The sequence below is a fragment of the Ahaetulla prasina genome, chromosome 5 (genome assembly GCF_028640845.1).
Source record: "Ahaetulla prasina isolate Xishuangbanna chromosome 5, ASM2864084v1, whole genome shotgun sequence".
Lineage (NCBI taxonomy): Eukaryota > Metazoa > Chordata > Lepidosauria > Squamata > Colubridae > Ahaetulla > Ahaetulla prasina.
The window spans coordinates 100,458,758-100,483,267 of record NC_080543.1 but is presented as its reverse complement, the minus strand read 5'-3'; the positions used below and the strand labels follow the sequence as shown (position 1 = coordinate 100,483,267).

At 34.1% G+C, this 24,510-nt stretch overlaps 1 protein-coding gene across 7 annotated transcripts in view; it reads right to left on the bottom strand.

Moving 5' to 3' along the window:
• Positions 1-782: 782 nt before the first annotated feature.
• The window catches only part of LIMS1 (LIM zinc finger domain containing 1), an 82,118-nt gene continuing 58,390 nt past the window's right edge, over positions 783-24,510 (bottom strand). For 5 of the 7 annotated variants that reach the window (XM_058186725.1, XM_058186726.1, XM_058186727.1 and 2 more), the window contains exons 2-10: positions 22,821-22,980; positions 19,272-19,338; positions 17,326-17,446; positions 16,296-16,445; positions 15,224-15,374; positions 13,826-13,918; positions 13,427-13,475; positions 6,041-6,116; positions 4,678-4,871 (exon numbers count right to left, since the gene is read on the bottom strand). In XM_058186725.1, the coding sequence (XP_058042708.1) occupies positions 4,724-4,871; positions 6,041-6,116; positions 13,427-13,475; positions 13,826-13,918; positions 15,224-15,374; positions 16,296-16,445; positions 17,326-17,446; positions 19,272-19,338; positions 22,821-22,980 (1,015 nt within the window). In that variant the 3' untranslated portion in view covers positions 4,678-4,723. Of the gene's footprint in view, positions 2,627-4,677; positions 4,872-6,040; positions 6,117-13,426; positions 13,476-13,825; positions 13,919-15,223; positions 15,375-16,295; positions 16,446-17,325; positions 17,447-19,271; positions 19,339-22,820; positions 22,981-24,510 lie in introns of those variants that run through there. The other 2 variants (XM_058186724.1, XM_058186722.1) reach the window with 1 other exon arrangement.

Sequence of the window (24,510 nt, the reverse complement as noted above, 5' to 3'; positions counted from 1 at the left end):
ATACAGTAGCTCCTTAGCCAATAGATGATGAGGGGAAAATGGATGGGGGAGAACTGGCACTAGGATACAACTTTACTGCATTTCGCTTATTTTTTCCAATAAATAGCCATATTTGATCTATATGCATTTAGATAGAAATACAATTGTAAATTTTATATAGATCAGACACATCTGTTTTCTCATGTTTGAGGCTACCAACCTTCCACACTATCTAGTTTTGTCCACCAAGGTAAAAACGATAGTTGAACACATGCCACATAAAGGCTGGTTCCTAAAAAATTTCTAAACCAGATAGTACAAAGTTAAGTATTTATTCTCTCTGACACAAAAAAATCCTTTCTTGTAGGATGGAAAATCTGACTACTCCCAAGCTAGAATTCTTTCCCTGAAGGTATCTTCAATAGAGATATTTGCAAAATTCCTTTTTCCCCTTTTTCTATATAAATATCTCTATTTCAATTATCTTTAAGAGATCTGTCTCCATGGGATGGATGTAAATGAATAAGGCAATTGGCCACTGTTAAAGTTGATTATTTGTTGTTGAACTTTGGTGATACATCTTAAATGTGATGGGGCAATACCTGTCCTTAGGTTTTGTCCACCCCTGCTATAGGACGTTCTGGATTTTACAATTCTCTACAGTAGGATGCTTTAATTATTGTTCACACTATAGAAACTAAAATAGGTTTATGCTTTAATCTCTTTAAATGCTTGATATTGGATAGATATGTTATTATTTAGCATTAAGATTTTTTATACTGTAAGATTTTTAAACTTCACAGTTGTAAAATTCAAAATAGTTTATTAGTGAGAATATATATATTGTACTTCGGAATTCAGAATTTTTTAACAAAAACTGCAATCTACATTTTTACTTATACTTTACTTATGACTTCAAAGTGCTTATTTTAGATAAATGGATTATTATGAGCCTAAGTACCATTGAACTCAAAGGATTTTATTTCTGAATACTGAAGATTGCAATATTCATTTAGGTCCTATCTACGTGTAAGCAACACTTGATTGTTGCTATATTGTTGATTCATTAACACAATACATGTCCATAATTGAAATATGTTCATGTTTTATTTCATGTAAAATTTAAAAATAAGTGAGTTGAAGACGGAAAGGAAGTATGCTTTGTATCCTTAACACTTTCCGTTATTTTAAACAAAGTTCAAAATGTTTAGTATATGCCACTTAAGGTGTATATTTTCTAATAAAATAATGAGTTAATATTTTGATTAATGTTGTAAATATACAGCATAATTAAGGCACAGGGAAATAAAATACCCAAGGATCCAAGAAAAAAATCCTTACAAAATTCAAGTAGTTGAACTCTGTTGACACAGAAATATGTTGGCATCTCACACTTTGGGCTTCAGGCTTACCAGAATCTGAAAGCATTCACTGCAGTTCTCAAACAGTTATCATTATCAGAAACTTTCTGAACAAATAATTTCTGCATTTGTGATAGGATGGGCTAACGTAAGATTACAATTCATCCCCAATTTGACTATTTTTTTAAAAAAAATCTCAATAATTTATATTCTTTCTGTTGAGCTAGCAGACAGAATTAACCAGAGGGCCTGATAAAATATAAACTTCCTAAATCTTGAGAATGTTTGCTATTGCCATTTTCCTACAACAGTAATATAATATTGTAAAACCATTGTTTTATCAGTTCATAAACTAAGATTAAACAAGAACTCATTGCCTACAAAAAATCTGTAGTCTTTTGTCTCAGAATTTTTAACATCAGAGGTGACAGTTTAGAATCAAAAGAATTGCATCTCGTTTCCTGATTCTAAATAATATGAAATATAAAATTTATTAGATAAAATATGCTTCAAAGCCCTTACACAAGTCTATTTTTAAAAAAAATAATAATAATCCTGACTGGTAAATACTATGGCCATGAGCCCATGAATTTTAAAAACGTTTTTCTATATACTTAACCAGGTAATCCTATATCTGCCTATAGAGCTAAAAGCCATTGAATTCAATGGGTTTTACAGGTTAGTGTTTATAAATTGCCAGCTTTACAGTTTTACTGTGTTTTGCTCCAGCAGTCACTCCCTGGCAGGCACATGATGCTAAAATCTGGATTACTTGCCAAGAGAATTTGCTTTCCTAATATGTTGGGCTGGTTGAGAATTTTTGAAATTAAAAGCTCAGCACTTGGAAAATTCTAGGTAAGAGGAGGCTGTGCTAGATTATGTTCATTTGAGATCAGCACCAGTGGCCTGATAGAGTGATCTCTTGAAATTTAAAGGCTATGTTTTAATCTTCCACTTAAGACTGAGTTATCTAAAAAATTATATAAACATAGAATACATAATTTAAAGGGTACATATAGCTTACATAAGACAAAGATGGCAAGTATATATTTTTGTATTAAGCTAGTCATGCAGAGGGATTTTTTTAAGAGCATAGATTTCATAGACACAATGAAAATAAGTGGGGATAAGAATCTCATTTCCTTAATTTTGCATAGCAAGATGAAATATCTCATTTCCTTCCTAGAGTTTCAGCCAATTTCTTCAGTCTCTTCTTGAGCTCCAGCGGGAACTTCTCATAGCACTTCTTACAGACAGGCTTCATATCAAATTCCACGAATTTATTTCTGAAAAAAATATGTTGTTGAAAATTAACCTTCACAATACAAATTAATATTCACAATTTACCATAAGTTAACTTAGTTTCTCATTCATTCATATATATATATATATATATAAAATTTCAGTTTAAATCAGGAAAAGCAGAACATTATACAATCTGAGACTTGGTTAACATCTGTCAGAAAACGCATTCCAATAAATCTCTCTATCCTTTTAAGAATATTTGTGAATAGTTTTATTATTATTTTTTCAGAAAACCACCCTACCTCAGCATATATACCATATTTCATTTCTGGCATGATTCTCTTCATTACCATTTCTTCCAGCATATTATACAGAAAAATAAACTTTTCTATGACTCTTCCTCAGTTTCATAACTTTTGCCATCTTGATGTTTAGGAACAGTGACTGCTTCGGCCAATTGCTAAGGGTGAACGATGAGCATTTCAGGCACCTAATTAAAACTTCCAACTGTTTGGAACAGCTGCGAACAGGAAGAGCACATCAAAGAACTGTAGATCAATGAAATCAGCTGCCAAAAACAAACTGTATAATGCTTGGTCATCCCTGACAGCTGATAAAAGCAGCTGGGAGAACTAACCAGTTCAGTTAATTTATGCAATGATGCCCTGCCTCCCAAAGTTGTTGAAAATTCTCAAAGTGCAGCAAAAGTCTATTGAAGGACAGGTATGACCAATGCATTGATAGTTTTGCAGAGACATCTGTGCCATGAATGAAAGCAGCATTGCTCACAAGCTATATCCATTTTACAATCACACTTACCATGTTGTTCACACATGGAAATAGGAAGAGGGTGGAATTTCATTGAGACTTATATTATCTTGATCAGAGGTATCAAACTCATGTCACATTGTCATCACGTGATGTATCCCCCCTTCGCTAAAACGGGAGTGGACATGGCCAGCACATGATGCATCCGGCCTGTGGGTTTGACACCCCTGATTTTGATGAATGAATTGGATCTTGGAGATACAACTGCAATTTTGAGAAAAGATTGATATTTAGAAGGCTAATAGTTCCCCATTTCTATTCTATTCATTTCTATTTTTCCTTTGGGTGCTTTCACACTTAACTTTTGAATGGGGGCTTCTCAGTATAATCTTGTTCATACATGTAGCTATGTATAGTATTTGAAAGTAGTTTTTAAAAAATAATTTTAAAAACACCCTACTGTGCAAGCCATGTTTGAAATAGAGAGCTACAAGCTTCAGATAATGTCTAACCAAACATTATTTAAGGGGGAAATCTTTCTCATCTCTTAACATCAATGTATAGAATTATATGGATAGTGTTAATGGAAGACATATACACTGTCTTTACATCCTAAGACTATATAAACGGTTGTCTCCATAGTAAGAGGCTATTTTTCACACTTAGAGCACATGATATAAATGCTTTTTCAAATAACTTTTTTGCCAAATCTCTCTCTCATTAGAAGAGTGAATTGATTATCTTAAAAAGGCATATGTTAAGTTACGTTACACATTTTCTCAATAGATTTGTTTTGAATGAATGTTTGTGATTAATGAATTTCGACCAATAGTTTCATGAACTGCAAGGTAAATGATGCTTTAGGGCGCCATCAAAAGATTTCATTGTAACCATTTTATCTTTTCCTCCTTAACTGATGTGGAACAAATAGGTTGGATGAAGTGTAAATTATAGGACTATCACAAATTAAAATACTAAGTTTTACACACGCAGTTCTCCAATGAATGTTGCAAAGGAAAAAAACAAACTTATCTGGAAGAATTCATTTTTTATATAAATCTCCACATGAATTATAAAATATAATCTGCTTTGGCAGAAAGAATACATCCTGCACCTGCAGAAAAGCATTTCTCCATCAAGGACTTTTCTTGGGCCAAACTGCTGAAGTGGAGGAGGAAAGGGTAAGTCTGATCACAGGGAACGGGACCTATCGGTCTAGACCTGGGGCTGAATGTGTTGAAATTCAACACTTAAATATTTTAAAAACATTGTGTTGCGCACCCAGAATAAAAGAAGCATAAAGAAAACACTTTCACAAACTAACCAAAGAAAGGGAGGAGCACAGTTGGTGAAAGGTAGAAAGGAAAGCTTTACAGACAGACAGGTTTTTTCTTTTTGTGTTTGTCCTTGTCCTTGGCTTCACGTTCCCGCTTGGCAAGCCTCCGTTTAAATTCTTCTGGCATTTTTTCATAACAGTGTCTGCAGACAGGTTTGAGATCGATTTCAACAAATTTATCCCTTTTCAGGTTGAGCAAAGAAGGAATGGAGGAGAGAACAAGAAAGAATCAAGATACAAGTAAAGCAGAAAGAATTCTGCAGAGAAATAGAAATAAAAAGAAAGTAGTAAATATACTCATAGGAAAAGTTATCCTTGCTATTTTCCATGGACTGTATTATTACAAAATACTTTTATCACAGCAAGCTTAAAAAATAAGTGCATTCCTCCATGGAGTACACTTCTAAGATTTTAAGGGCAGCTCTTCTAGAGCGAGTTCTCAGCTCATGACCGATCATTTAGTGGCAGTTCAAAGCTACGGCAGAACTAAAAATGTGATTTATGACCAGTCTTTGCACATAAGACTATTGCAACATTCCCACAATCAGATGATCACAGTTTAAGCACCTGGCAACTGGTACGTAGTTACATCAGGCTCCAAAAACCAAGAAAGACACATAGAGTTACTTCAAAGCAGCTTCCTTTATCCATAAAACCTTGCCAAACTAACCATACCATTAAATATATACCCTGAGACCTTCTAGGGAGGAGCAAAATTGATTCTTTTTCTCCCAACCAAATGGAAGCTAGATTTGCTTAACAATTGTGTGGTCCTTGTGAAGACTACGCTCATAAAATCAGGCACAAGTCAATTGACAACTGCATTACTTAGCAATAAAAGTTCCAGACTCAACTGTGATCTTATATCAAGGACCACCTGTGTTTCTAAAGACAGGAGACCTGCCCCAAATGTATTGCAGATATTCTAGAAGGGGAGGGGGGGAATACTCTGAATTTCTTGTGTTAAAAGAGCAACCTGAACAACTCATTAAATTTACAGTTGCTGTGTCCTGAACTGCTCTGTACTGTTGAACTTCTTTGACTTCCATCCAGCTGCAGACTCAATAGAAATTTATAGTAATCTGTTTTCCACAACACCTTTCTACTTATTCTATTCTACAAAAATGTAAAGCAAACAATATTATAAGCTCTTGAACAAAGTAAGCACCGATGAAAGATGACAGCATTAAAGAACATAACCTAGCTTCTGTCTTGTTTGGACACGGCTCTGGTGTGCCTCATCTCTGCCTCATGACTTGCTGCAACAATCATAAATATTTTCCAAGGGAGGCCTCACTTTACAAGTGACATCATCAGTTCTGTGATTATTTCCCCAAACGGATATACTTACTTCAGTGTTAACTTGGTGTTACAAGTAGAACATGCAAAGCAGTTTACACACCATGCTTTATTCAAGGCAGAGACAACTACAAAAGAATAAAGAAAAGACTAGATGAATCAAACAAAACTGACTGTGTTTATTATCATACATTCATAGCCTGTGTCATGGAACTAATATTGACAAAGACAAATACAAGGTTGTCCAAATCATCACATGTAGTCTAACTTTACATATTTGCATAGGCAAAATTTAGCATTGATGCTGTGATGATGGACATTTATACAGCATGTCAGCATCAGCACAATCATACTTAGCCCTTACATCAGGACACATTACATCTTGATATGGTGAATCAATAGCTGTAAGCCTCACCTTGAATAGCCAGGAGGAGGGGCGTGGCCATGACCGTGGTGGGGTAAGGACCTTTCCTTCACTTCACAGGGCTTAATAATGAAGATTTATGAGGATTAATGCTGTTTGGAATGCACCGTTATGGATGAAAGTTAATAAATCGTGAAGTGGAAGTGTTAATAGCCCAGCAGACTGAATTTAAAACTGGTAGGTCATCTGAAACTGCTTGAATTAAGGAGTTTTTACTGCGTGGGATGACCGAACTGGCAGATACAATGAGTTTGGAATAAACTGCTGTCTTTTGCTTTCCTTATTATAATTATCGTGTTCTGTGTTAAATGCTGAGGCTAAGAAATATCAAAGACTGAATTTGCTAATGAGAAGAATTTTAATTGAAGAGATCGATCTTTTGTGCTGGACTGACTGGCTGACTGGCTGAAGAAGCTTTTATTAGGTGGATAATTTTTTTTTAATTATTTTTCTTTTGAGAGGAAATTAATAGCTTGTTTATATTACAGAAAACAAAAAAAGGACTTTGTTTTGAAGTTCAAGTTGGTTTGTTTTTTTCTCTGCCGACGTGGAGAAAAATGGCGCTGATTAAGCTGTGAGGTAATTGTGTTTCTTTGTGGAGTGAATATGACTCATAAGTTACTGATAAGCTACTAACGAGTGCAAATAAGCCGTTTCGCTTCAATTAAAGATTGTCGTCCTTGATCTTCATCAAGACCCTCTGTAAAATTGGTTTGACTGCTGTCCTTTGATCTTCACTAAGACTCTTTGAAAAATTGGAATCCCAGTTTGAGAAATTTTTTGGTTTTTGTTTTTTTTTCAAAATGACTCAACAACTTTCAGAAACGCAGCAAATTGCTGCAGCTTTAAATAAAATTGGGGAAAAAATAGCAGCACTATCAGAGCGTATAGATAATTTGACATTTAAACTGACATCCGAAGTGCAAAATTTAAAGCAAGATATGGATGATAACTTTGTTAAACAAAAAGAGGAAATGACAATGATTAAAGATGAAATGGAGCAGCTGCATGTGCATGAGGCAAAAGCAGATCGGCAAATTGGCAAAATATTTTATAAAAATGAGCAGCAAGATAAGAGAATTTGTCTTTTGGAGGAAGAGATGCGGAAATATAATTTTGTTATCAGAGGAATCTCGGAAGAAAGGGAAGATAAATTGAAACAGCGGGTTTTGAAATGGATTAATGATTTGGATACGCAACTTACGTTCACAATAGCAGACCTGGCAAGCGTTTTTAGAATTGGATATAGAAGGCAAAATGGTTCTAACAGGAATGTGCTTGTCAGGTTCGCAAATCTTGGTGATAAGTTGGAAGTTATGGCCAAGTTAAGAGAGTTGGGAGATGCTTTGAAGTTTGAAGGGAAGACTATTCAAGTCTTCCCGGATATATCAAGAGAAGAAAGGGCATGGAGATTTTTTTTAAAACCAATTACAAAAGTTTTGAGAGATAATGGAATTAAATACAATTGAGGCCACCACAACAATTGAAATTTTTTATAAAGGAAGGATGCGTACAATCACCCCAGATATAGATGCATTATTATATTTACGGAGCTTGGACTGATTGAGATGGAGGATTTAATGGAGATAAAAGATCAAATGCTTCAGATGGGTGGAACATACGTGGAAACATCAATCTCAGAAGAAGAAAAAGGGGCTATTGGAGGCAAGACTCAAAGGGTTAAAGAGGAAAGAAATATCACCTGTGTTGGTTGAACAGAAGAAGAGTCGTGAGGATACAGTAGGAGAAGAAGCAGATAAGAGTCTTGGAAAATATGAAGCTGAATGCGGGTCATCGCTATCTTTTTTTGAGTGATGAATTTAAATAGACAGCCGAAGAAGTGCCCGGGCATTGGCACGTCCCTCTCCCGCATTCTCTTTATAGAGGCGAAACAGATGAGGATGTGGGGGAAGAAGATTGTTTGTACTTTATTGATTGTTTTGTTTTGAGTCTTTTTTTTGTTTTCTTATTGATGTTTATATGGTAGTTTAATGTTGGGTGGTGGGGGCACAGAAAGGAAGATCGGGATAGGATTAAAAATTTATCATTTAAATGGGAGTTAAAAAAATAATGTCATCGAATGTGAAGGGTAGAGGGAATCAGATTAAAAGAAGTAGATTGGAGCATAAGATTAAAAGGGATTTAGCAGACATTTTATTATTACAAGAAACTCAGCAGAAAACTGAAGATTCAAATAGAATGTATATAAAAGGTATGCAAATATATGAAAAAGCATTTGGAACTTCAAAAGCTAGAGGAGTTGCAACACTGATATCAGATAGGGTGTACTTTGAAAAATAAGGTAATTTTGGATGAAGATGGAAGATATGTAATAATTGTTGGAAATCTTAATGAGGAAAAAGTGACACTTGTTAATTTATATTTACCGAATGAAAACAAAGAGAATTTCTTGAAAAATAACAAAAATTTTGGAGAATGAAAGTGTAGGAAAGTAATTGTGGCTGGGGATTTTAATTAATCAGAGATAAAATAGACAGTACTAATCCCACCGCTGTGGAGGAGCAAATAAACTGGGGATTTTAAATATGTGGATGCTTCGAAACGGCGTGGTTGATGTGTGGAGAGAGGTTAAAGGAATTGAGAGAGTATACACTTTTTTTTCTAAGATATATAATACATATTCTAGAATTGATTATATTTTTCTTTCTAAAGATTTGTTGAATAATGTGGATAAGGTAGATGTGGGAATTTTTAAAGATTCTGATCATGCAGAAGTTATGGTGGACTTAGATTTTAATTTTGAGAAAAAAAGAAGCTATTGGAGATATGACGAGAAATTGTATAAAAATGAAAAGGATAAAAAATGGATACTTAAAAAATTGGAGGAAAGTTGGAGATTAAATGATAATGGGGAGGTTAAATTTGAAATTGTTTGGGATGCGATGAAAGCGGTGTTTAGAGGGGAGAGTATTAAATTATCAAGTAGGAAATATAAAAATTATAAAATTAAAATGGAAAGAGATAAAAATAAGATTAAAGAATTGGAAAATCAATTTTTGCTTACTAAAGAAAAAAAATTCTTCAGGAGCTTAATATGTTAAGAAATAAAATGATAGAAGAAGATACAGAGTTAGTAAAAGAAATTTGAGATTTTAAATAGGAATTTTTGAATTTAGTAATAGAAATTCTAAATTATGGGGAAAGACGCGGAAAGATAAAAGAGAGAAGAGAGAAATTGGAGTTTTGATAGATGATAGAGGTATAAGATGTTATAAAAAATTAGAGAAATGTGAAGTGGTTAGAAACTTTTTTCAGAATCTATATTCAAAGAAATCAATTAATCGGGGAAAATTGCAGAGTTATTTAGAAAAGTATGTGGTGAAAATTGATCAAACATATAAGGAATTGATGGAAGAAGATATAACACAAGATGAGATTAATGGAATAATACAAAAATTAAAATTAGGGAAAGCTCCAGGTGAGGATGGATTACCTGTTGAGTTTTATAAAGAATTTAAAGAATTAATAATACCAAGACTGCAAAAATTATTCAATGGAATATTACATGGTGGGGAAGTACCTTCGTCATGGAATAGAACGGTGATATCCCTAATTCCTAAACCAGATAAAGATTTAGAAAGGATTGAGTCCTATCGGCCCATTTCTTTAATTAATCAGGATGCAAAGATATTTACTGCTATTATAAGTAATAGATTAAATAGATTTATAGATAGATATATAAGTTATAATCAAGTAGGCTTTGTGAAGGGTAGATAGATAAAAGTTATGGGAAATGAAAGGAGGAATAAAGAAATTATTGAAAAATTAGGGTTAAGTTGGTTTGAAAAAATACAGATAGAAAAATGGACAAAAAAACTAAAGGAAAATTATTCGATAAATAGATGTGAAACTGAATTTGAATATTTAGTATCTCGGATTATGAAAGATGAAATTGGGCTAAAGGGACTCGTTAGTAGGGTTTATAAGATTATAAATTCTGATGAAAAATTACAAAGAGTGATGAGGACAAATTGGGAAAAAGATCTTAATATTGAAATACCAGAATCAGATTGGAATGTGAATTGGAAGAGTAGAATTATGAGAACTTTATCTATAAGGATTAAAGAGCACAATTATAAAGTTGTTTGGAAATGGTATTTGACTCCAGTAAGATTGTCACAAATGGATAAAAAAACTAGTAAAAAATGTTGGAGATGTGAGTTGGAATTGGGGACTTATGAACATATGTGGTATAATTGTGATAAGGTTAAAAAGTTTTGGCAACAATTGGAGAAAATGATATTTGAAATGATGGGGAAAGTAATAACATTGAGAGTGGAAACTATATTATTGTTGGTAATTAAGGAAATAGAATTAACAAAATATGAAAAAGAATTGATTAGAATTATGATTATAATAGGTAGAATTATAATAGCTAGATATTGGAAACTGGATGTGATTTTTAGAATAGAAGAGTGGAATTCTGAAATGTGGAAATTAGCTTTAAATGATAAAATGACATGTGATATTAAAATTAGAAGTGGTGTGTATAAAGAAGATATTTTCTGGAAGACTTGGAAACCATTTGTGGACTTTGCGCTTGGAACATTGGACGCTTCAGTACCTGTACCTCGAGAACGTGGATTTTGGCAATCATGAGGATATATCCGAAGACCCAAATCTTCCTTTTATGTATAGCACAAGGGTGTAATAATGTATTTTCTTTTTGTTTGTTTGTTGCAAAAAAAATAATAATAATAAAAAAAAAAAAAAAAAAAGAATAGCCAGGAGGAAAGGACCATAGGGCTAGCAGTTCAAATTCTGGAGAGCACTTGCTTGTCTATTCCTGTCCTAAATGCTCTGATTCCAGGCTAAATTCAGCAACTGATATCACAGGACAGCTGAGAGAGCTGGATGTCTGTTGCAGGCAGTATTGGCTGGAGCCCAGACACGGTAAGTGGTTATTTCTTCTGCTGTTGCAACCCAGTGTTAAATATAGGAATTAAACCTGGCTTCCCTTACTTGTAACTATCTAGTCTTTCCCAATTGTTCACCAAATTGGTTCTAAACATACAAAAATTGTACAAAGACTGAAGACTTGCCTTTATATTCTGCATTTGTTATCAGTCAAAAACAAGCATGTAGAATATTTTCCAAGTGTTGTTGTCTTCACTGCATTTGTCTAAGCCTACAGTTTTTAAATATTCAATTTTAGGGAAATATTACTTCACCAGTCTCCCCTGTGTTTTGTAGTAGAAAAGTCTACAGCAGCCTACAGAATAATTCAAGAAGGGTAATTGCCAGGCCTTACTCTTGATGATATCTGTATTTCCCCAAAGTTAGATGACCAGACTGAAAACATTACAAACTCTAACTCTGTTGGCATCTAGAAGGGTCCTGAATTTTTCAGCACAAATATGGTAGACCTACTAGAACTACCATACTATTGCATATGTTTGCAACGCATTCAAGATGAAGTACTATATTAGATAAGAAAAATATTCTAATTCATTTACTAAAAATCACTACTTACTATAAATCAGTAGAAAAATGCTCCAAAGATACAACTTCAAGATTATGAAACCTCCATAATCTCATTTAAATTTTTAAGACAAGTGCTTAAAAATCTTAGCCTGAAGGTCTCAGAAAAATTCCCTTCCACTTTTTCTGGAGAAAAAATGTTCCCATTTCTAATCAGCAGTAGTCTGAACTTTAAAAAAAATCCTAGAACACAATCAACATTCTCTTGATGTTGAAAGTCATGAATGGAAACAATCTTACTTTCGAAAACTCTTGTCTGTTCTTCCTATATTTAAAGCTAAGAGTGTCCAAAGAACCCCAGATTTCCCTAGAATATGGTTTTAAAAGCCTTGCTGAAGATAAGCAAGTCCATTTACATTTATTTTACATTTGTCTTGCTACTGTTATCTTTTTCCTTGCAACAAGAATTGACTGGCTGGCTGGTTGCCTGAGTCTGAAATCATGGCTGAGAAAGATTAACTGGCCTAAGGTCATTCAACCAGCTTTCGCTGCTTAAAACAGATTAGAATTTAGTCTACCAAAATCAATCTGGCTCTCTAAATCTAACCCTAACTCATTGTGCTACAACTTCTGATTAAAAGTCAACTTATGGGCATGTGGAAGGGGCAGGGGGGGGGGGAAGCAATGCCTGAAAGATCCATTCAGAGCTGCATTATTACATTAAATCTTTTAGGCTCTAGACACATTTATACTGTTGTTGTTATAATTACTATCTTCATTATAGTAATAATCCATATGATTAGAATTATAAAGATGTTCCCTGGACTTAAATTCATTAATAAGTCACATGGAATAAGATTCAGCAAGAATATGTAGAAAAAGTAGTAATATTATCTTGGATAGATTTAATTTTAAAGTGCACACATTTTGATTTTATTGTTACTTTCATATGTTTCATATCATAAATTCATATCATATATTTTCATACCGGTAGGTTCAAAACTTTTGAACGTATCAGGCATTGTGCATTCACTGAGGGAACGGGTGATGTATTATTTTTTAAAATATATAAATAAATTGTATTAAATGCTTTTGGACCCATGTTCAGCATCTTGGGTATTTCATGACTATGGTATTTGGGGTATTTTACTTTGAAATGAATGTTTTAATGATGAGAAAAGTACAGTCCTCGACTTACATCAGTTTGTTTAGTGACCATTCAAAGTTACAACACTACTAAAAAAATTATAACCGTTGTAGCATCCCACTGCTCACATGATCAAAATTAAGACACTTGGCAACTGATTCATTTTTATGATCGTTACAGTGTCCTGGGGTCATGTGATCCTCTTTTGAGACCTTCTGACAAGCATAGTCAATTGGGAAGCCAGATTCATTTAACAATCGTGTCACTAATGTAACAACTGCAGTGATTCACTTAACAACTGTGGCGAGAAAGATTATAAAATGGGCCAAAATTCATTTAACGAATGTCTCACTTAGCAACAGAAAAATTGTGCTCATTTGTGGTCGTAAGTCAAAGACTACATGTACATATCCATGGAAACTCACCATCTCCTTCAATCACCCGGTTACAGTGGAAACACACATCACCAAAGAGCTGTGGAAATGGAAAATATAAGTCCGAGTCAGAATTTGAGTTAGAAGTAAAATTAGTAACGAAACATATTAAAAACATGTGGGGAAGGCTGTAGAGAAAGTCACTGGATGGTAGCTAGACAATCTTAAAGGAAATTGTTTAGATTTACAATTTTGCTTTACAAAGGAAAATTCAAAAGCAAAACCAAGAAAATAAATAAATAAATCTAGAGGACAGCTTTCTGAAAGAAAACACAAATGGTCACCGTAGGCATATATCATCGTTATTTCTTATGAACTGCAGTTTTAGATTTAAGATATTACGAGTCCCTGGTTGAGATTTAAAACAGAAAATGCAAGATGCAACTATACCTGATTATAATGGGTTTCACAATACGCCAGCCCCTTCCTTTCATAGTGACGATGACCCAGGAATGGTTTCTCACACTTGGCACAAACAAAATGCTGTGGGATAAAAAGGTGTGATCGTTACTCTTATAATAATTTTCTACAAAGCATCAGACTGTATATAATTATTAAGATATCAAATTAAACTTAACCTTTTTAACAGATTCATGAAAATAAACTATAGGAAGGCTGGCCCTCTTCTTGCTTGTGTTAAAAAAAAAATCCCACTAGCTTAGCATCTATCTCCTTACACCTCAGTTTTGAAAGGCTACTTTCTAAGATTTCCAGAGTAAATTCCAAAATTTCAATTAATAGTTTAAAAAGTGTTCCTATATCCAGCTTATACTTAGTCAAGATTTCTAGAGGAAACTTTCCAATAGTATGCGAGTCTAATTTAGAAGAAAGTTATTCAGAAGTCCTTTTTTGTGAGAAGACATTTGGCAGAGACTGCACAACCACCTACATGGATGATGTAATGATAACAGGACCATAGGCCTATGCAGTGCATTTAATTAGGCCAGGATCTTCAAGAGTCTTCCATGTACTTCCAAAGAAGTAAAAATACAGCAATCTGCATCTACAATCTGGAAATAATTAGCCCTCTTTCTCTTTTTACTCTTTCCTGAATTCACATTGCTATAAACAATAGTGTGATCCAGAAATTGAGATCAATCTATCAGAAACAGAACCTGCTGTTTGCAATCCTTTGTATAAAACTCTGCCTATGAATATATAATGGGACTTGCACTTCTATGGGACTTGCACTTTCTCATAGCTTAATATCACAACTGAGTGTGCAATGGGAAATTAAATAATAATTCTATAATACTAACAGGTGATAAAAGCATATGTACTTGAAACCAGTCACTCAGATTTCAAGTACATGCAAATTAGTTCTACTTCTTTCTTTATTTGTGTCAGAAGCACCTCCAAATTATAAACATATAATATTCAACACCGGGCAAATCAGATGGGTATAAAATAGATCATTAAAATATAGCACATGTAAAAATATGTAAAATAAGTAGGATTAAAAATAAATTAAATTCACTCAGTATTGGGCCATGCCAATAGCATTTTCTCTGGCTAGCATGAATCACATTAAAAAGCGCATTAAAAATTTTTCCAATAGCACTAGCACTAGCACTAATTTTTTGCTATCAGAATATTCTTTCTTTTTTCTATCAGTTCAGAAAGTTCAACATTTCCTTCTTACAATGAAAAAGCTTATGGATTAGATCATTACAAAGGCTCTTCATTATAAAATGACATAGGGTTTATTAAATGTTTTGAAGACTCTTCTTGAATCTTCCAAGTTGAATTCACCCATAAATACACTTAACAGAGAAACAAAAAGCTTACTTCGACATGCCACTGCTTGCCCATAGCATTTACCACTCGGCCCTCAATTGGCCTCCTGCATGCCCCACAGATGGGTACCCCCATTTTATCATGGCAAGGCAAGCAATACAGCTCCCCCTTCAGTTCTCGAGCTTCTGCAGTCAGTTCCTTTCTGTTCACAAATCGAAGAAAGAATATAAAGTCATGGCAATTGAAATATAGTCACTTCAAATGTGACTGGACATTCTCTGAAAAAGTCATTTTTCTCACCAAAAGTTATAGTAATTGGTGCGAATTGGAGCCAAAGATGAAGAGCAGGCCTGCACCTAAACAAGGCCAACTACTTTTTATATAAAATGGTGTTACAGAGAAATGTACAGCGATTAAGGCTACAATACCTGACCAGAAAATTTGCTTGGGATCAAGGAATTAATCTAGATAGAACTTTACAAAAATAACATTTATTTCTTCGTAACTAATTGGGGAACCCACGCTTGAAATTTCTATGTGAGTAATTTTTTGCTAATGTGAAATCCAGATGTGAGTTTTGTCATCCAGACTGGAATTGGGTAGGAAATGAGTTCAGAAAAAAAAAACCACAACCTGTTAGAATTATCGTTAATTTAAAAAAATTCACTGGAGAATGCAATTATGTTGTAAGAGTTATGGTAAAAGGAAAGCAGGCTGCCAAGAGAACATGTTGGCTAGACACCATTAAAGCTGACACTAACCAGAACATAGAGAAATTCTAAGAAATAGTGCGCAATCAGAAGATGTGAAGAGGCTTGACCCAAAGAATTGCCAAAAGTGGGACGTAACTAAATGGATAACATCATCATCAAAAAAAGAAATATAATTACAGTTTGATCCTAACATAGCTATATGGTGTCAGTGCTATGCACAAATAACTGGTGATTTAAGTATTGAATACAATGGGATTTACACAAGATTGGGATGTGTATCATTTATGGAGTAACTTGTTCATTGTTTCCTCTTCGATAAGAGTGGATATTTTGCTTTCAAATTTGATTATCAAGCATTATGATACCAACACTTAAATGTTAAACTTTCTTTCATAATAGGTTTCCATTACCCGCAGTTGGCACAGTTGAAATGATCAGGATGGTAAGGGTCATTCTTGAAGATAAGCGGCTGTTCTTCAATTATGGCATGACACTTTTGGCAAATATATTTGCCAAGACCTCTGGCTTTCTCCCGATTATGGCAAGGACGACAAAGATGTCTAAGAGAAATCAAGGAACAAATGTAGAAATATCAGAATATTGAAAAAAATGTTCAACTTGAATTTTTATTTCAGTATTGTAATCAGAAAATCAACAACTTTCTATAAGGAAAAAGGATATCCTTTCCTTATAAGAAAAGATAAGGCTAGCTGTTTGCATTAAAATCTCTTATTTTTTTGAATAAGTGATATTACATTACATTACTACATTGCCTTGATTTTGACATAATTATGTAAAGGTGATTTATCTATTTAAGAAAATTTATATGGCTGCCCAACTTGTTCTTGGTGACTCTGAATGGCTTACAAGGATAAAATCCTGATATAAAAACAATACAAAAAACAAGAATTCCCCACCCCACTGGCAACAACAATCAAATGGGAGATTTGATGGGATCTATATCATTTTCTAGGCCTTTGGCAGAACCTTATTTTCAGGGCCTTGCAAAATAGTGTCAAAGTGGGAGGCAATCTTATCTTTGCAAGGATGATGTTCCATAGAGCTCAAGTCACCATGGAGAAGGCCCTTTGTTCTTAGTTCCATTATGGACCTCCTTAGGAGAGGGAATTCATAACATTCTCTGTCTCCCTGGCTCTGGTGGGTCAGGTGGATTTGACTGGGAAAAGAAGGCCCTTCAAATAACCTGGTTCCAATCCATGTAAGGCTTTCAAGGTGACAAGTATCACCTTGAATTGGACTGGAAGGAAATTGGTGGCCAATGCAGGTCCTGCAAAAGAAGTGACACATGTACAAATCTAGCTTGCACAAAACCATGCGGGCTACCACATTTTGAACCAATTGAAGCTTCCAAATATTTCAAAAGTTATAAAAATTTACTATGCTCAGATTTATAATCAAGGGAGGAGCAGTAACACTGACCTGCCAGCATTCTTCACAAATCCAATGTCTGCCAGTATCTGTTGGCAGATATCACAACAGAAGCATTCTGGGTGCCAGCTATTGTTCATAGCTTTAATAACACGACCAATAATAAACTCCCCTAAAATTCAACAGGATATATTAAAATAAGTTTATCAAATTATTAAAAACTGGGATATTATGATAGTTTAATAAAGAAATAAAACATTACTGCCCTCTTAGTTTCAGTGGCCACTTTCATAACTTATAACTATATTTAGATAAATGATGTCTAACAGAGTAACAGACTAAGAGTTGGAAGGGATTTTGGAGGCCTTCAAGTCCCACCCCCCTCCTCAAGCAGGAGATCCTATACCATTTCAGACAAATGGCTGTCCAATCTCTTCTTGCCAAATATAAATTGGTATTTAATTTTGATCCTATATCCTGTCAGTATCAGATATAAAGCAAAAGAAATGAATATAACTGTTGCATTACAGATTGCTAGAAATTCTGGGAATTACATCATATTTAGATATTAAATATGGCACTTTGGATTTAATCTATTAATATAATTTGATATATTTAGGTAGATTTAGAAAAGTAATTGGCATGTCAAAGTATATTATTTTGTAATGTGGTTTGTCAATTGCTCAATATGCATATTAAAAGCCAACTTTTATCAAATGGGAAGATGCCAGCAAGATGACAGACTGGTAAGGATAGAATATTAAAAATAACCGAGCTTCAATCCTTAACATAAAAATCAATACAAGTTCAGAGCCATGATTCTTAGATGTCTCCTTAACTACATGTTCCTTCTATTAGGAAGAAACTTCTTCTTATGTAGCTTTGATATATAATATCCTTCACTCATTTTGGCTGGGGAAGGACACTCCTTAATAGAAATAAACCGTTTCATTCCTCCTTTTCCAGGCCACTGAATCTAACATTATCCTGGGTTTCTCATGAATGAGTAAAAGCAACAAGAATCTTGGGGCTCCTTAAAGACCAGCCTATTTTTATGGTGTAACTTTTTGTAGGTCAAAGTATTTTATATATGATTCAGTTAACTGTGGAAAAAGATGCTAATAATTGTAGAAGAGGAGCTATGGGCAGGTACAGCAAATTACTCTCTTTTCAAAGCTGACAGAAGGGATTGACTTGGGCATGAATGCTGCTTCAATGGATCCCAACAAACAGAATCAAAATGTGTCCTTCTGATCTTTTTCCTCAATTTAAGTGGCTTTATCAAGAAGCTTATATAGATGCAGGTGCAAAACCCAAATACCTGCAGGCATATCGGTAAACCCCAGTAATTCCTAATTTGTTTTTCTCATGATATTACTGAGAACAATTCTGATTTTCCCCCCTCTTTTATTTTATATATTACAGCAGGAATTTCCATTCTCTGGAAGCAACATGTCTGCACTTGATAAACAAACTAATATCTCACTCTAATTAATTATGTTCCTTGATGCTCTTGCTAAAGGGCAGACCAAGGGAAAATAGCAACATCCACTTCACATCAAAATGGTACAAGCTTGGGTTTAAACATTATTGTGCTCTAACAAAATCTTCAACTTAATTTCATGGAAATGTACCCAGAGATGATTTTCAGGCAAGATATTCTATATTTTTTTACACAACAAATGTTTTTGTGTCAACTGTGAGTTTGGAGAAGTGTTTAATATGACTGTTCTTGGATGAATATAATGTGGCATATGGTCATATTCTGAGAAAAGCCCTTCCCAACCAAGATTTTCATATATTTTAGATTTTAATTCTGTTTGCAGATCCAGGGTGGAATTACAGAGGCTGAAGTGTAATACCTGAAAACAACAGGAAACATTTTTAATAGACATATTTTTTTATAATTATTCAGCTTTCTTTTTTAAATAATGCGTACTTTCTCTTCTTGTAAAAGGCTATCAGACCTTTAAAAAATATATTTTTCTGAAACTCACCACATTGATGGCAGCAAGGGGCAAAAAGCATCTGAAAGTCATGTTCACAGTACTTCCTTCCTTCAAACTGAAAACAGACAAATAGGCCAGGCTATCAGAAGAGGTAAGTATGTTTCTACATATACTATGGCTATAGCTTTGAACTGCTAGGGTTTATTATTAGAAATTCCAACACAATTTTATATTTGACCAAGCTACACTTATATAGTATGCATGTAAGTAAAGAATGAATGATGCTTCTGATGAAATGATCTACATCTGGGCACAAATCAAGAGATATTCTCATCATGAACATCTGTTTTAGCGTTCAATGCAGGAAACATATTTTGTTAGCCATATATTTCTTCCGTCCTTTACATTTCCTGATGGCAGTTCCAGGCCAGTGGTTTTGGAAAGATGGAAATGTTTGTGTCAGATCTTTTTTTGCCCAAGAGAACATCATCTTCTTTCCAAATTATGTGATAATGTACTAGAATAAACAGTTACATTTGAGCAGATGTGAAATAAATAAGACATTCCCATGGCATCTTCATGATATCAGACTGCCTGATATTATGGATAATCTTAGTATGTAAATATGTATGTTTGTTTAATTGAGTTCTATCCCATCATTACTCCAAGAGCTCTGCTTCTCTGGTCTTAAAATCTGTTTAATGGCAGTTGCTCCTGTGTAACTCTTATATAGAAGCACTAATTTGATAATTGCAAAGAATATTTCCAAATTAATGAATTAATGAGAGTTCTGCTGAAGTGAATATTTAGCACTACAAACCTGAGCAATTTAGTGCATGTTTACAAATATGAAAGTGTACAATAAATTTGAAAGTGTACAGACATAGAGCAGCAGTTTAAAGCTTGAGAGGACATTTCAGCAAACTAAATATCTTAAATATAGGAAAAATTTAGTGGTAGGAGTAAAACTCAAGTCTCCTGGTTTCTAGACCATCACCTTAACCACTACACCAAAAAACTGTCACAAAAAAACCACAGTTAAATTAGTGAGCATGTATGGATGAATTTGATTCTGAGCTTTTCTTCCTAACAAAAAAGTTTATCTGAAGTCAGTTATCTAACTAGTTTATGATTTTTTTTTGATGAGTAACTATACCAGAGCACACTGTGGATATTCAGATGTAAGATTTAATCCAAATGGCCTAGAAAGTGGTCTTACTTACAATACTTTAAGAGGGTATATGTTCAAAGAATAATAAATTCTAATCCAGCTTTAATCATGAAAGTTATTTGAGTGATTTTGGGCCAATCACTCTCACTCAGCCCAATTCACCTCACAGGTGAGGTTCATAGGTAAATTGTTTTTGTGGGGAAAATAGGAGGAGAAAAGAGTATTAGATATGTTTGCTGTCTTAAATTATTTATAAAAATAATAAAGGCAGAATAAAAACAAATCTAAAAAAAATTACAATGTGTAAGGAAGCAGATGGATTCCTGCATAACTAGCATTAAATGGTCAGACTATTTTACAGGAGTTAAAAAAGGATTATATAATTCAAATACTATTTGCTAATTAAGATAAATATATGCATTTTTTCAGTCTTGTAAAAAGGAGTTTCTAAACAGACTCATTATGCTTGATTTCCCAGAATGTCTACTTTCATTTTATTGATCTACAAAAAATATTAAAAGATTATTATAAATACCTATTTTTGCAATGAAGTTTGTTTGACACTGACACATGTCCAGGCTCTCAATACTAGACATTCCTAAGGAAAAATCATATCTCAAGTTGCTGTAAAAGAGCTGTGTATCTTTAGAACTTTTACCAAGTCTGGATATTCCCTAAACTAACACAATAAAACAAATATTGTTAGGATTATATTATAGGTCTTTCAAATTAAATAGTTAATTGTAAGGTATTGGAGCTACCAATACATAAAATGTTGTAATAATAATACACATTCTTAGTTTGGGCCAAAAGAAAGTAAACAATTAAATAGATCTCACCTTGAAGGTGAGATCTTTGTGCATACTGTGGACAAATCCTCTGGAGAAATGCCAGCCTTTGGAAGAGATGGCAAACTCTGGATTAAACCAAGGAAACCAATCTGGGTCAGGGAGCTCATTGGTTAAACCAAAACCAAACCATCCTTTTTTGTAGCCTGCTTAAAATTTCACATTATGAACAACAGTGCTCTCCATTGTCATGGCAGAGATATTATATTGGCTATGTATGTAAAGTTAAAACTGGCTTTCATCTGTCTTAGCTGGTTGGTTATGATCATTTTGTACTAGTTCAGGAAACAGTATTTCTTCTTTAGGAAACTGACCAAGGTAAGCAGAAATATTTTGACTTGCAAAAGTTTCCATCAGGCTATATTTTAATTCCTGTCATCTCTATGACTCACCTCAAGTGTCTTAGAACAATCAGTAGCTTGTAGGAAGCATCTGAATATGTTTTCAGGTTGTAGCACAATATCCAAAATGACCAGACAAGATGAAAAAAAAGACATGCAACCCTTTTGAAAACTGAATCTTCCTTATTAAAAATATTACATGGTTAGCACTTGTAAATAGGTAATAGTTTTTTTACTTTAATCCTCTATTCTAGATTGTGATTTTCTTATGTAGCAGGGCTATTATAAATATCCCTAGCCAGTGTAGCTGTCCTACCATTCATTAAATCTCATGATAATGATAAATGTGAGAGGCAACTTTTTTCTGACTGATATAGTACCTTGAACTTCCTTGCTTGTATGGTACTAACTTTGTCACTCTGGATTTTTTGACACTAAGATACAAGCTATGAGAAAACTGCTATTAGTTATTCATTTGTGCATTGCCATACCATATGTCCTATAAATAAAAGTTATACATGACCAATTTTACAAATGATAACTTATGAGGATATGCATGGAGTGCTAAAGTTAATCAAGGAAACCAGAATTAAAGTCCATGTTCATTCATGACCCACGTAAGAAGACCCCAACCCAAATTTAGCTTATTTTATAACACTGTTGTACAGTTGAAATTAAAGAGAGAGAATAATTTTAAGCTTTTGAAGGAAGTTGATAAATATTTATTTATTTTTAAAAAAATTTATATGGCTGCTCAACTTACTATTGGTGACTCCAGAAAAGATAAAACCTCACTACCAAAACTAAGTACTATATGTATCCACAATAATTTAACACATCATAAATGGATACATGTATTTGCCTAATGCAGTCTTTCTTAACACCAGTTGCTAGAGTTATTAAGTCTAGCAAGTTCTAAAATCACAGCTATCTGAGTCACTAACAATATGAATGAATAAATTTATATTATCTTGGAATTCCAGCAGTTATGAACATTCCAAAAGAGAAGCAAGATGATGAAGGCTGAACTTACGTGAGGCTGGCAACTGGTTTCCAGAATGCATTATCAAATGATAAATTTGAGGTTTCTAATATAACATGTTCTAGAGTGCACCGTGGTTGCAAGGCAAGGTAGATCACTGAACTCCACCTGATTTCAAAAGTGTCATCTTCTCTATTTGAAACAAAATATTGGAACAATTTCTAAAAGCAGAAGCAACAAGTCAAAGGAACTGACCTCATAAAAAAGTCCCTCGGGGAATTGCTGGAAGCACTGGGCACACACAAAGCACTGTTCGTGGTACAGCTCCCCATTGCTGTTCACAATCTTTTCTGCAGGTGCAAAGCCCCCTCGGCAGCGTTCACACATGGCATTGGCAAGAGCATTGGCCATGTTGCTGTAACAAAAAACAACTGCATGAGAACCTAACTCGGATAATCATGTGTTTGTGACAAGAGGCAGCTTTTTCAGCCTGGCAATAAACAAGGCAAGTCTTTTCTATGATTTTATTAAGAAAGGTAATCATTTGTAGTATGCTGACTCTACCCTCAAAACCAGTGGAGTTTTGAGGGTAGGGCCAAGCCCCTTTTCAGTTAGCACTGGTTTCTATTTGAGAAATCAGATGTTGGTAGCAAAGGCAGACTAAGCAGCTGAAGGAGAGAAGTAGTCAAAGGGAAGCTCAGTTCTCATAGAAATCCTTCATTGTGTTTTACAGCACTCTATAAGCAATTCAGAGTCAGCATATTGCCTCCAACAATCTGGGTCCTCATTTTATGGACCAGTAACCATACCAAAAGATATGTATGGCCTTGAGATCTCACATTTTTTCCCCTCTGTGTTTTCCCTCAATGGCATGGGGTAATCACAGAAGGATACTCACCAGTGGTGGGTTTGAACTGGTAGTGGCGGCGGAAGGCTCTGCCCACCCACCCGGACATCATCATGGGCGCTCTGTGCATGCGCAGAAGGTTCTGCGTATGCACAGAAGCACTGCATGCAAGCGTGCACTCACAATTCCAAACTGGTAGCAAAAATAAGTGAAAACCACTACTGGTACCCACTGATTATGGTAGTTTTGATTTAAACATGCTATATATGATAAAACAGTATTGAGATAATACTCTGTCCAAATAATGTATCAGTGTTTGTTTGCTGTGCGACACGTATCTAGTTCACACTTTTTGTCAGTATATAAGATGCAGGAACAAATTAGAAAATCATATGCACATGTATTTTGTCAGCATATCCAATTGATATGTGTCCTTTGTCCATATTTTGTAGTTTTGTCCAGCATATTTTTATGAATTACATAAAGAAATTCAAATTATCGCATCTCAGCGTATGTAGCATAAACTTGGTCAACTGATCAAACTATAGAAAATTGTAACACATGAAATAATTTGAAATTCCCTTGAATCTATGCAATGTAAGTATCTGATCTAAAACATTTTAAAAACTGATTTTTTCCACATCCCTGTGTGATGACTGTACAAGTTATTCTTAACATTTTAGAAGAATAGTCTAGTCACTTTCCCCTCACCGTAAACACTAATAAACAATTTTGGAAGTGCCAATGTTATCTTAACATAGATCAGAATACATAATAAAACACTTTGCTTCTAATTACAGAACACACCATGCTTGCAATGGAGGATCTATGCTTAAAACAGTTTGTAATCTAAGAAACTGCAAGTCTCACATTTGGCATTAAGTGAAGTACACTGGATAATAACTGCAGTATTATCATACAGGATTGAGACAGCTGCAGAATAGCTTATTTTCAGATGCCACTGAATTTTGCCAGCATTTCCAAAACAATCCCTCTATAATATTCATAAAGTGGAATGCACATCAGCAATTTCCTCTCATTTTTGCAATATAAAATTCCTTCAAATTAAACATTGACTGCAATATTGTTGTAAAAGTC